This window comes from Ovis canadensis, chromosome 5, assembly GCF_042477335.2.
Source record: "Ovis canadensis isolate MfBH-ARS-UI-01 breed Bighorn chromosome 5, ARS-UI_OviCan_v2, whole genome shotgun sequence".
Taxonomy (NCBI): Eukaryota; Metazoa; Chordata; class Mammalia; order Artiodactyla; family Bovidae; genus Ovis; species Ovis canadensis.
Genome location: NC_091249.1, coordinates 105,708,599 through 105,721,126, shown reverse-complemented (window position 1 = coordinate 105,721,126; position 12,528 = coordinate 105,708,599). Strand labels below are relative to the sequence as shown.

General features: G+C 52.0%; 1 protein-coding gene across 1 annotated transcript; it reads right to left on the bottom strand.

The window, feature by feature from the left end:
• Positions 1–705: 705 nt before the first annotated feature.
• NR2F1 (nuclear receptor subfamily 2 group F member 1) lies at positions 706–10,736 on the bottom strand. Its single transcript, XM_069590119.1, has 3 exons — positions 9,993–10,736; positions 6,955–7,482; positions 706–1,791 (listed from the first exon to the last, which is right to left on the bottom strand). Exons 1-3 carry the CDS (start codon positions 10,456–10,458, stop codon positions 1,511–1,513), a joined length of 1,275 nt encoding a protein of 424 aa, XP_069446220.1. The 5' UTR covers positions 10,459–10,736; the 3' UTR covers positions 706–1,510.
• Between the last annotated feature and the right edge of the window lie 1,792 nt (positions 10,737–12,528).

Here is a 12,528-nt window from a genome sequence, read left to right as displayed (position 1 = left end):
TCAATGAAGCTTCTCAAAAAAATCAGCAGCTCCAGTCCAGCTCCCGGACCCCCAGGTTCCAGGTCCACAAGTCTAGGTGCCACAGGGGGGGCCCTTCCAGATGTCCAACGGAGCTTGGAGGGCCCTTCAGGGAACCCCTGTCAAAGGGCCTGGAGTGAAGGGCAAAGCATAGCCAGCTCTTCAGCAAACCGTAGGGGGAGCAAAGCCAGGGCTCACAGCTGAGACCCCAATTCTCTTTAGAGAAGGGCTAGGAAGAGGCTGAGCCTCTAGTCACAGCCAAGTGCAGAGGCATCTTTCTGTCCTGAAACCCCTATGTCCAGGGCTCCATGCCTCTCCAGCCAGGCATGTTCCCACCTGCAGAGGCTGAAGCTGGCGGCACAGACTCTACCCTACGGGGACCAGGTCTGTCCCAGCCTCCCGGCCAGCTGGGTACGGGCTGCCCACCACCTACAAGGTCGCCATGGCTGCTGTCCACACCTGCACCAAAGGGCGCTCTCCCTGCCCACTCTGTCCCACGCAGAGCCTGGGCTTCCACACTTACAATCCCCAAGCAGCTCCTTGGTTTTAGGAAATAAATCTAGCCAACTTGGTAATGAACCTTAAAGTTGCCCCCCTCTCCCCCCCATTCTAATAATAATTGGAGTGGAAATTAATTGGAGGGTTCTCTTGCACTGATGACATCTGTCAAGCAACCAGACACGTGGGTTTTGCTAAATTCTTTTTATTTTTTGTTTAAATTTTCACTTCGATTTTAATTCTTGAAGAACAGCCTCGACAACATATATCGCACTCATTATAAGAAGCAAAGGGTTATATCAAAAATTATTAGTATAGAATCACAGGAAATCTGGTTTGGAACCAGAAAAAAATACAAAACAGATATAGATACATAGACACAGGACAATTTTTTATAATTATTTGGAAAATGTTATTTTCCCCTAATTCTTGTTTCTTTTTTTTATGTGCATACGATGTTTAAATTTTACAAAAAAATGAAAATAAAGACTAGTATTTTACAAAATGAATAACAATGTCTGTGTGTGTGGTGTGTGTGTCTGTGTGTGTGTGTTTCTACAGAGGATTCCGTCCACTTTCATGGGTGTTGTTTTCTGTACAGAATATATCCACATCCGTCCACAATAAATCCTGGAAGGTCCATTAGTCTCCTTCTGTTTTAGTAAAATTTTCATGGTCCTCTCTTCCCAAATAGGTTTTCTTTTTCTCACCAGACACAAGGGTCTGTTTTCTTTCCTTTCCAACGTGTTCCCGGATCTGATACTAAAAAGAGTCTCTCTCTCTCTCTTTTTTTTCCTCCAGGTTTGCAGCTTCGGTTTGCCCGTCTGCGCGGTGGGCGGCTCCTGTCGCCACCCCCCCGGCCCTCCTCCCCGCCTGCCCGGCCCTGCCGCACCCTGCATCGGCCGCCTGGTGTCTCCGCCGCTTTGGAGTCCACGGCCCCCCGCCGGTGCTGTGAGTCTCTAGGGGCTGGGGGCAGGTGGGAAGCGCCCAAGGTCTAGGAGCACTGGATGGACATGTAAGGCCAGTTGAAGCTGCTCCCGGATAGTAACATGTCGCGGATGAGAGTTTCGATGGGGGTTTTACCTACCAAACGGACGAAGAAGAGTTGCTCGATGACCGAGGACGACACGGTGCGCAGCGAGGGCAGCCGCAGCAGCAGTTTGCCGAAGCGGCTGGGCTGGTTAGGGTACTGGCTCCTCACGTATTCCTCCAGCGCGCACTGCGACTTCTCTTGGAGGCTTTCGATGTGGGCCGCATCCGACAGGCCACAGGCATCTGCCCGCGCGGCCACAGCAAGGAGAGACCAGGGGAGGGGCACACGGTTAGGTCAGCCACCAGCAAGGTCACAAACAACACGCCATTCCTTTTCTTTTTTTTTTTTTAATAAGAAGCAAACGGGTAAAAACAACAACAAAACAACAACAACAAATTGGAGGAAAAAGAAAAATCCTCCCCGTGGCTCCCTACTCCTTCTTCCCTATTTCCTTCCCCTCAGCCCCCAAGACCAATAAAAATATAAATCAAACCCCCACCGAGCCTAGGGGAGCCGAAGAGAGGAGCGCACACTTGCAGACACACTCTCTCTAGTTCTTTGTGTTTCCTCTTTCACCTTTGGGTTAAATAATGTACGATGCTGGAGCCATGTTTGCTATAGGGAGCAACCTGGCCTCCGCCTGCAGGGGAGCATCTTTTCCGCTGTGCTCATTAAAGGAAGGACTTCTGCCCCCTTTGCCCTGGATTTTGGGGGTGTCCAGGAGCCCTGAAGAAATAGGCAGCCTGGAGGCGGCTCTAAAACACTTCTTGGGAGTCCCTCTCTCAAACTCAAAGGACCCCAAGCAGGAGAACCTAGATTGTGTGGTGCACAGAAGACGCATGGGAGGGGGGTAAGGAATCGTAGGCTGGCAGTGCCTGCAATCAGATCAAGTCCAGGCTCTAGCAAGATAGGATTTGCGATCCACTATCTATGCAAGCAAGAAGTCTGCAGCAAATCCTTAGTGAGGGTGAACACTTCTATCGGTGCCTTAGATCAAGTAATTGAAAACTGGTCACATCTCTGTAAGCTGTATAATAATCAGAAGGAATATGGCTTAGTTACTTCAGGCTGCAGAAAGGAGACAACTTCAGCGATCAGACACAAAGCTGGGCTGGGGGCAGCTGCTGCTGCTGCTTGAGAACTGGGCAGTGGGGGCTGAAGGAGGATTTGGGGAGACAGGCTTCCTGTCACAGGACTAAGAGAAAAATGCACTTATATGCAAGGAAACGTCTGAAAACCTGTGTGTTAATCTCATGTCAACCAGCGGCTCTTCTTGGTCTACTAAAACTATTTTGAGACAGCAGCTTATACTGTATCAACTAATCAGAGGCAAGCCAGTGGAGGGGAAGGTGGAATCAGAGGAAGCGAAGGCTTCTTCTCCTAGTTCAAACACCCATGTTGTTTCCTGTATTAATAATAAATATTAAAAAAAAAAACAGGAAGATCACAGAGGAGCCCTTAGCCAGTCAGGAGGTTGACTAGAGATCAAAGGCGGAGTTTGCTAATATATAGATAGATCTGTGAAGAAATGCATGCATGGCGATGCCTGCCCCCCCACCAAAGGACACTGTCTAATTGTGAATGGGCAAGTGTAACCCAAAGATGACACAGAGAATGATTCAAAGCGGAACCTGTGTCTGTTGAGTTTCTTGAGCTTTATGTCTCTATTTCAAGAACTGGGACTTACAAAGCATTCTAACACCTTCATCTACAAGGCTATGGCCTTGAGCAAAAATACAAATAAAACTAGTGATAATTCAAGAACTTCTGAGGCAGGTCTCCTTTGACCCTGGATACAGATTGGGTTCCTCTCAGATGTCTAATGACTCCAGCCAGCCATTCGATTGCATCCACACTAGCCTGACTTGGGAAGTCAGGGAGATTTTATGGCTAGCAGGCTGTGGGCAGGAGCACTTTGGTGCTTCAGTGCTTGGAGAGGGGACCCTGAGGTCTGCCTTAGCTCTGCAGGCTAACCAGATCCTGCTCTATGACCCCTGGGCAGACTCATATTTACATATATCTTGCTTTACAGGCTTTATCTGCCCCTTATGGCACAGGATCCCACTCAGCCTTAGAGAAAGCAGCATGCAAGGGACTCACTGGCACCCCAGCAGATTTTTCTTTTTTTTAAAGACCCACATGGCATCTCTTTGGATCTGTAAAATATGCATCTGCTGTTTACCCTTAAGGCCCCTAGCGTGCAAGGTCACTACCTGTCCCCCAGCTAGGCAACTCCAAGGGAGCTGGAAAGGCATGCCTGGGCCCTGTGTTGGCTTCCTTGTCAGGGTTCTTTCCTGCTTTGAAGGTAGGATGCCTATAACTGGGCCCCTGCTGCAAAGTGCCAGCCAGCCAGCGCTGTGGCCTCCTCCAGGGCAGGAGCCCTAGACTGGGTCTGGCTTCCCACTCTAGATATTAATTACTACTCCAGATATTTCTGCCACAGGATCCCCCCAACTGTGGAGCGACAGTGTGAGCTCTCAGACCAAGTAGGTGGTTGAGGTAGCAAAACTAGGTGAGCAGGGGGTGAGATCGAGTATATATTTACACTCCATGAGTTATACCCCAGATAAGAAAAGGAGGCAGAATGTGCAAAATCCATGTCTCGCTTTTTATATGGGAGTGTCAATGTTGGAACCCTCGATATTTCTTCTACAGTGTATGGAAAAGAAATTATGTAAATAAATAACCATTACCGCTCAGGCCGTCCTGGCTTAGCCTTTGTGGTGCAGAGAATGTATTTCATGTTGTGCATTCAGAAGAGTTTAGTGTTCAGGAAATATAGATGTAATCAGCTGCCATAACTAGAAATCAAAGTTATTATTGTGCTGAAAATGGATTTATTGTATTTATGTTAACTAGATGGCTCCTTTCAGGGAAAGTCTCATTTATTTGAGAAAATATTTAGGTGTATGAATTAATGAATTTTTTTTTTTAAAGTAAGTTCAGGTCATGACCTCGTCCTTGGATGCCGTCCAGAATATTAAGGATTAAACATACCATCCGGAGGCCAAATGTGAAAACCACCACAGGGAACCCCCGTGCCAGCTTCAAATACTTAGCCGGAGCAAACCTCCTTGGACAATATGTCTAAAACTGTCTTTTCCATCATTCAAAGTTTGCTTAAAAGTTGGATGACTTTGAGAAGGCTTCCCACGAATTCCCTTCTGGCTAGCAATCAAAACAAGTTTAGTCAAAAGTGGAAATGTGTTATATGGGGGGGGGGGTGAATTACTACTGACAGCTCTATTTCCATTTTCAGATAGTCTTGCAATTTTCCCAACAAAATAATGTCATTGTTCACTTCTTGGCCTCCCCTGCACCTTGAAGACTTGGTTTAAGAAATGTCTTTGGAAAAACTTTCTTTTTTTTAAAAAAGGAAGACTTTTCACAGGGACAATTTAGGATGGAAAGTTGAAAGAAAAGCATGAATAATTCCACAATCTTCCCTGCAGCCTGCACGGTCCTCGCCTCTCTCTGGGAAAGGGCAGGAGATCAGAAAAGTCAAGGGGGTTCAAAGGACCTTAGGAGGGGACAAGGAAAAGGGAGGGAGACTTTGCTTGAGAAGACCTCTGTCCAGCTCCAAGTCACATTTCTGCTTCAAGACACCTCACTGGGTGAGATTTTAAAACCCCAGCTTCCCCGACACTGGCTTGCTTCCTGATTAATTTGGCTAAAGAGCTGGGTAGTAGAGAGCCAGCCAGGCTCTAGGCCTGCCAGAACTAAAGCAGCCGGGTCGCTACTTCCCAGGCTCTTTGTCACTTTTGAAAAACACGTTTCCATCAAGAAGACTTATTAAGATAAAACGCATTCACACACCGAGGAGGCGATTCAATAAATCTTCCATTTGTTTTAAGGTTCTCACTTTATCCTCTTGCAAAGAATAACTCCCTCTCCCACTAGCAGACCTGCATTTGCACTGAAAGTAAAAGGGGGGCAGTCCAAGTCCACGGCTCAGGCCACCCTGCATACAAATGAGATGCTCTTGTCTAAATAAATTATCTGCTGTTCAGATCGATATTAATACTACATTTGCTACATTACAATATTGTGCAAATTTAAGAGTCATTTTAATACAATGTAAATACGATTCTTCACGCATGAAAGCCAGGAAATATTGATAGATTATACCACTGCTTACTGTTCAGCAAGGCGTTGGGAGAGGGATTTTGCCATCCCTCCTCAAGAATGGTTTTAATTTGGCCTTTGGAGGTCCTGGCTCTAGGATAGATTTATTAGGATGGTTTATTTGTTCTCTGAATGGAGGAATTAAAAACAATAGCGCCAATAATGGTGGTAAAAAAACGGCAGCTAACTCTACTCACAGTGGGCAAGGCCAGAGACCCAGTCTGAGCAGCTCTGTTCCCCACCATCGTCCTTTCTGGCTTTGTTTATATTTCCCCCCATTACCTGCTGTCCTGGGTGTTTATATGTTTCCCTCTTGCAGGTTACAATAATAAAAGGGGGGCAGTGTTCTCAGAGGCTCAGAGGAGAGCCTTCAAAGGCTACGCTAATGCACTTTCCTGGAAGTTAATTTGAACCATCTATCATAAGAGAAATTGTTAACATGCATGTTACCACTGCCTACATTTAATTTGATATTTTTAACGCACCCTGTTAAATTTCCAACGTTCGTGCACTTTGCATGGGCTATGAGATTTATCTCCGGGCGGGAATCCTCGCATACTTGCCGGTTCTCCGGCATTGCTTTTGTTTTTTATCTTTCTTGTTTAGATCGAATCCATTTTTTACGACCCTCAATAACCTCAGCAACTGCAAACATGAATGGTTTCCGATAAGGGAAAATCAGGCAGCCATAAAGCGGGATTATTTATGATTTATTTGCGCGGATTCTCCTCTTGCCACCTCTCCGTGTGTGTGTGTCTCACTGTGTCGGGAAACTCAACCAGGGATCGTGCCACGCAGAGGAGAAAGCCACATTCCCATGTTCCCTTCCTTTCCTCTCCTCCCCCAGAAACGCCGAGCTCCGGCACACACGCGCGCACACACACATCGCACACACATGCACACCGCACACACGCGCGCAGCCAGACGGATCCACGGCACCGCCTCCCCGTCACCCCCCCTCCACCGCCCGCCAACCCGGCCAGACACGCGCCCGCCGCCGCCGCCGCCCCGCGCGGGGCTCCAGGCCGCTGGACCGGGCCGGGCCGGGCCACCGAGCGGCCCGCAGCCGCACCGCCTCGTCTCCCGCACCGCCGCGCTCCCAAGATGGCAGCGGCGCCACCGGCCGCTTCCTTCGCGCGGGCACCGCAGGCTCCGGGCCCGGCCCGGCCTCCCGCGGACCGACGAGGGCCCTGGCCACCCCGGGAGCCGCGGCGCGGCGCGGGGCCGGCGGGCGGGCGCTCCCGGCGCCTGCCTGGCCCTCCCAGCAGCCGCAGCCTCACCTGACGTGAACAGCACGATGGCTTTGAGGCAGCTATACTCGGCCGAGTCGACGTGCAGCGCCTTGAGCTTCTCCACCTGCTCCTGGAAGATGCGGATGTGGTCCATGAAGGCCACGACGCGGTCGGCGGACATGGGCGAGGCGTGCAGGCCGGCGGCGGCCAGCAGCGGCGCCACGTGCAGCGGCATGGAGCACTGGGCTGCGTTGAGCACGAACAGCTCGCTCCAGGTCAGGCGGAGCAGGGACACCTGGTCGGTGATCTGCAGGTCCGGGAAGAAGGGGATGTTGCGGGCCCACTCGACGGCGCTGAAGAGCAGGCGCGCGGCCAGCTCGCAGATGTTCTCGATGCCCATGATGTTGTTGGGCTGCATGCACTGGCTGCCGTAACGCGACGTGGGGTAGGGCTCCGCGCGCAGCAGCAGCGAGATGTAGCCGGACAGGTAGCAGTGGCCGTTGAGGGGGTCCCCGTTGGTGAGTGCGTACTGGCCTGGATTGGGTTGAGTGGGAGGCATTCTTCCTCGCTGAACCGCTGACAAAAAGAAAGAGAGAAAAGAGGCAATGTGCATCCAGGGGGCTTGCGAACAGCCCGGGCCGCCCCGCAGCGCACCGACACAATGCCGAGGCTCGTCCCCGCGGCCACCAGCGCCGAGCATCTTCCTTGGCGCTGGCCTTCACTCCCGGCCCACACCCAGAGGAAGAAGGCGTGGGGGTGAAGCCCTCCAGCTCCGTGGCTCGGTCCGCCCGGCCATCTCGGGCGCTCTTGTCCACCCCAGACCCAGGCAGAACTAGGCCTGAGTTAAGGGCTTCCCCCCCAACAGCCCAGCCTGACCGAGAAAGTGCACCCCAACCCCTCGACCACCACAAGGTCACACACAGATTAATGACATCCCACTCACCCCTCCAGAAGGAACCCAATCAGGGTAAAACAAAAACCAAAACCTGGCGAAACCAGAGAAAAGGTTGTGGTTCTAGGCACATGCCTAGCTGCCTCTTCATTTGCAAGCAAGCAGGTTTTATTCAAAACATTTCCATATTCTCTAAAAATGCTATGGAATTATCCTTAAAATAGACAGAAGTTACATACCCTACTCACCACTTACAACTTTTTAATAGAAAACAAGTATCCTGCACCCCTCCCCTATACCCTCCTCCCCATCACCCCACACAAAGTTCTCACTGTTAAAAGCAACAGAAAATTGAAAAAAAAATCAAGAAAGAAGTTGAACTTACAGTAGCCAAACATTATTGAAAAAAGTGGAAAATATAATTAATGTCTGTCCTGTGAGGTGCCACAGCAACCTGCAGCCAGCTTTTGCCCAGTGAATGCACGAGCTTGCAACTGCAAAAACACTGGATTCATTAACCATCTGAATGCAGAACGTAAGCATGCTTTGAGTTCTTAAAGCTGACCAAAGTTTTTTTTTTTTTTATGTATATGTTTTACTTCAACAGTGCCAGCATTTTAAATTGCCATGTAAACAAAGACAACTTTAGGAAAAGTTAGGGCTACTGAACTCTCCCCCCCCCCAACAAATTAATATAGATATGTCCATGTAGATGTAGCTTTCTTACTTCAGGTTGTACACTATTTTCTTAAGTTTGCACTGATTCTCATTTTAATGCAAGCCTCAATGCAATTTAAACTCTTAAAACATAACTGGCTAGAATACTTTTTTCTAATTATAGTTTTGAACTTGGCAGTTATTTTTCAATTAAATGAGAGTACAATTCAAAGTTGCTTTTTTTTTTTTTTCTTCAGATGCCTATAAAATCTCCCTGGAGCTAGAAATGAAGTCGTCATATTTGCCTGCTCCTTGAGATCTGAAGAAATTCAATTTCTTTTCTTGTGGCATATAAAATATAATTTTAAAGTCAATTACAAGAAGAAGTAATCTGCATTCTGCAAAATTGACTGGTTTGCTAATTTGACTATAAGACATCTTTAATGATTGTCAGGAGATAAACTTTAACTGTAAATGGCTAGATATATTTATAAGAAAAGTGCTGCATTTCTTGCCACATGAACATGAAGCATATCTAAATACAACATCAAAAGTTGTGTTAAAAGAAACCAAAGCCATACAACACAGGGATTAAATGATGTCGAAGCTCATGCCAGCTGCAGTCTATGCATTATAGCCAAATCAGAAGGATCGGTAAATGCCGTTGTAAATTGTAATTTGTATGCAGTATTTAAACAGAGGGTGGAGTTTGATGAAGAAATAAAACGAGTATCATGCTTTAAAAAAAAATGACACGACTATGAAAGCACGGTTCAGTCACAAACTTTCCTTTGAAAGTAGAGGGGTGAAAACAAGGCCACAGCTCTGGAGGAGGCGGCCCCAGCTCGGTGGAGAGGAGAGGGAACCAGTGAACAGGCCAGAAGCCCCCCCTCGCCCCCCCTTCCCTCCTAATTAGAACTACAAGTGCAATAAATCTCACTCCTCTTTTTCCAAGCTAAGCTTCCAAAAGGATGATGCAGTCAGGGATCTATGGTTCAGAATCCTCCAGTCTCCTCCAGCCCTCCCCCATCTTAAATAAAGGGCAATGAAGACGTGGAGAGGAAAGGGGAATGAAAAAGAACAAAAACACGAAAACCACAGAAACCGAGTTTTCTGGGGGCAATAAGCAGCCCTCCCCCCAAGTTCATGCCAGCACAGCTCCAAGCATCCTCACGCACACGCGGGAAAGAGACACACACGGAGCACATCCAAGACAGAGGGAGGGGATTTTCCAGCACAGCTCACGATCCTAGGGGCACCGTCCCGAGCAGGCAGCGGGCGGGGTGGAGAAGCCGGGGAGACGAGCGCAGACCGGGAGGGGGAGACAGCGGCAGCGAGCTGGGGTGGGGGTTAGGGGGTGGGGTGGGGGAGACGCCGGGGGAGGAAGGCTACGGGGACCGGGGGGAGCTGGGACGGGCCGGGACCGCAGGAGCCCCAGCCCCAGACAGCAGCTACCCCCGCCAGAGAGGGAGAGAGAGAGAGAGGGCCGGGGAGGCGGGCGAAGCTCCGGGAGAAAAAGCACGGAAGAAATATTCACCTTCCCGCCTCATGCCCACTTTGAGGCACTTCTTGAGGCGGCAGTATTGGCACTGGTTGCGGTGGTGCTGGTCGATGGGACAGTTCCTGTTGGCACGGCATGTGTAAGTTAAGTTCCTGCGGACGCTCCTCTTGAAGAAACTTTTGCAGCCCTCGCAGGTGAATTGGCCGTAGTGCTTGCCGCTCGACTTGTCCCCGCACACCACGCACTCGATGTGCTGCTGGCTCTGGCCCGAGCCGGGCGGGCCCTGGCCCTTGTCCCCTGCCGTGCCGGGGGTGGCGGGCGCTCCGGGCTGGCCCGGGGTCTGCGGCGTGTGCGGCGCGCCCGAGCCCGCCTGCTGCTGCTGCTGCTCGCCGGCGCCGCCGCCGCCGCCGCGGGCCGCCTGCGCTGCGGGGTTGGGGCCGCCGGGGTTGCCCCCGGCCACGTCGTCCTGCGGATCTCGCCAGCTGCTAACTACCATTGCCATATCTTTGGGCCCGGGGAGCGCTGGGGGGAGCCGAGCTGCTCGCCGAGGGCCGCGGGGCGCGCGGGCGCGCTGGGAGGGGAAGGGGAAGGGGAAGGGGGGCGGGGGCGGGGGCGGGGGGCCCGCCCGGCGCCCCGGGGTCGCGGGAGCCGAGCCCGAGCTGGGCACCGGCTGCTGCCTCCGCCGCCGCCGCCGCCGCCGCCGCCGCCGCTACTGCCTCGGCCGCCCCGCTGCTGCTGCTGCGCGCCCGCCCGCCCTGCTGGCGTTTTGTTGTGGTTCCTGCTGTTTTCTTTCTCTCTTTTTGCAGCCCCCCCAGGCTCTCAGGCTCCCCCCCCAACACCCCTGCTCCCCTCGCCCGCTCCCCCCCGCGCTCCGATCTTGGGGGGGCCCGCTCTCCTTCCCCCCCTCCCCACCCCCCCCCAGCGAGCAAGCTCCCTTCTCTCGCTTTTTTCTTCTTCCCCCAAGTTGCAAAATCAGAAATGGCACAGGCGGCAGCCGGGAGCGGCGCGGGGCGCAGCGCCGGGGGCGGCGGGCATGGGCCACGGCGCGCGCACACACTCACCCTCCGCCTTGCCCGCACCCCGCGCACACACACACACACACGCACACACACTCGCACACACACTCGCTCACCCGCGCCGGGCGCCCGCCCGCCCGCCGGCCGGCCGGCCGCTCGGGCTACGCGCTGCGCGCCCGCAGAGCAGACATAGAGGAAGCCGGCGAGGGCGGCGGCGGCGGCGAAGGAGGAGGTCGCGGCCGCAGGCGCCTCTGGAGCCGCTGTCTCAGCTGCAGCGGCGAGCGCCGCTGGAGGAGCCGGGGCCCGGGCCGGAGTCCGAGCTGGAGCCGGGGCCGCAGTCGGAGCGCGAGCCGGGGATCGCGGCTGCCCGCGCCACCGCCGCCGCCGCCGCCGCCGCCGCTGTCCCGGCGGGAGCCCTCGCTGGGCTCGGGATTGAGGGGAGCGCGGTGAGCCCGAGCCGGGCGCGAGGCGAGGCGGCCGGCGGCGATCAGGGCGCGCTGGTGTCGGGCGGCCAGGTCCAGGGCCGGACGCAGCCAGCCATTCAGGAAGGCAGCGCTGGAGAGCGGGAGGCAGCCAGCGAGGAGGATCACACACTTTGCTCTTTTTGTTGTACCGGTGGCGCCGGGCTCTCGCTGCCTTCTTCTTTCGGGAGGTGACGGAGGGGGAGAAAAACACGAAATAATTCACGCCGGCGACGAATTCACAGCGGAACAGAAAAAATCAAAATCAGAAGAAAAAGAATTGCGCAAAAAAAAAAAAAAAAAAAAAAGCGAGAGAGACATCCAAAGTAGGTCGAATAAATAATCCTCTTCTTTTCCTCTTTCTTGCTCCTTCTTCTGCTTCTTCTGCTATAACACACAGAGCTAGTTAAAAAAACCCTGGAGATCGCCCAAAAATGTTCTTTTTTTAGTATTTTAAATAAGTGCTCTTCAGCCGGGAACCAACACCCTCCCTCCAAAAAAAATCATATATGTATAAAATAACGATAAGAAGAATACGAAAGGGGTGCCTCCTCCTCCTCTCTCTCTCTCTCTTTTTTTTTTTTAAGTTTAGCCCTCACTCTTCTGCAGGAATGGAGTAAAAGAGAGGAGGAGGGAGAAAAAGGAGAAAAAGAAGAATACGGGGAAACAACTAATAGAATATGTAAGAAAAGAGAAAGGGGAGAGAGGAGAGAGAAAGAGAGATTGAGAGAGAGAGAGAGGCGGAGGAGAGAGAGAGAGGAGAGAGAGAGAGAGAGAAGAGAGAGAGACCCCAAAATTGAATGCGTTTAAACGGGAGGACTCGCAGAGCAGTGTTTCCGAAAGGGGGATCTGTGCGAATGTCTGTATATAGTGAACTTTGACACTACTATTGAAACTGACACGTTTCTATGGAGATCGCTGCCTTATATGGAGCTCGTGTCAAGGAGCCAAGAGAAGGGCTGCTGGCAACTGATAATCAAAGGCGACTGACTGGTCAGAGCCCTGAATCGGGGGGAGAGAAAATGGGAGGCTAAGGTTAGCCAAGCCTCCCGCACGCCATTGGTTGGAGAGCCCCTCCCCCCTCCTCTTTTTCTT

What these genes read in the sequence shown, in the direction of transcription:
- NR2F1 (XM_069590119.1), bottom strand. Translation starts at nt 10,458, where the DNA reads ATGGCAATGGTAGTTAGCAGCTGGCGAGATCCGCAGGACGACGTGGCC. An exon ending in AGTGGGCATGAGGCGGGAAG is followed by an intron (nt 7,483 to 9,992) that starts GTGAATATTTCT and finishes TCTTTTTGTCAG; the next exon opens with CGGTTCAGCGAGGAAGAATG. An exon ending in CATCGTGCTGTTCACGTCAG is followed by an intron (nt 1,792 to 6,954) that starts GTGAGGCTGCGG and finishes CCGCGCGGGCAG; the next exon opens with ATGCCTGTGGCCTGTCGGAT.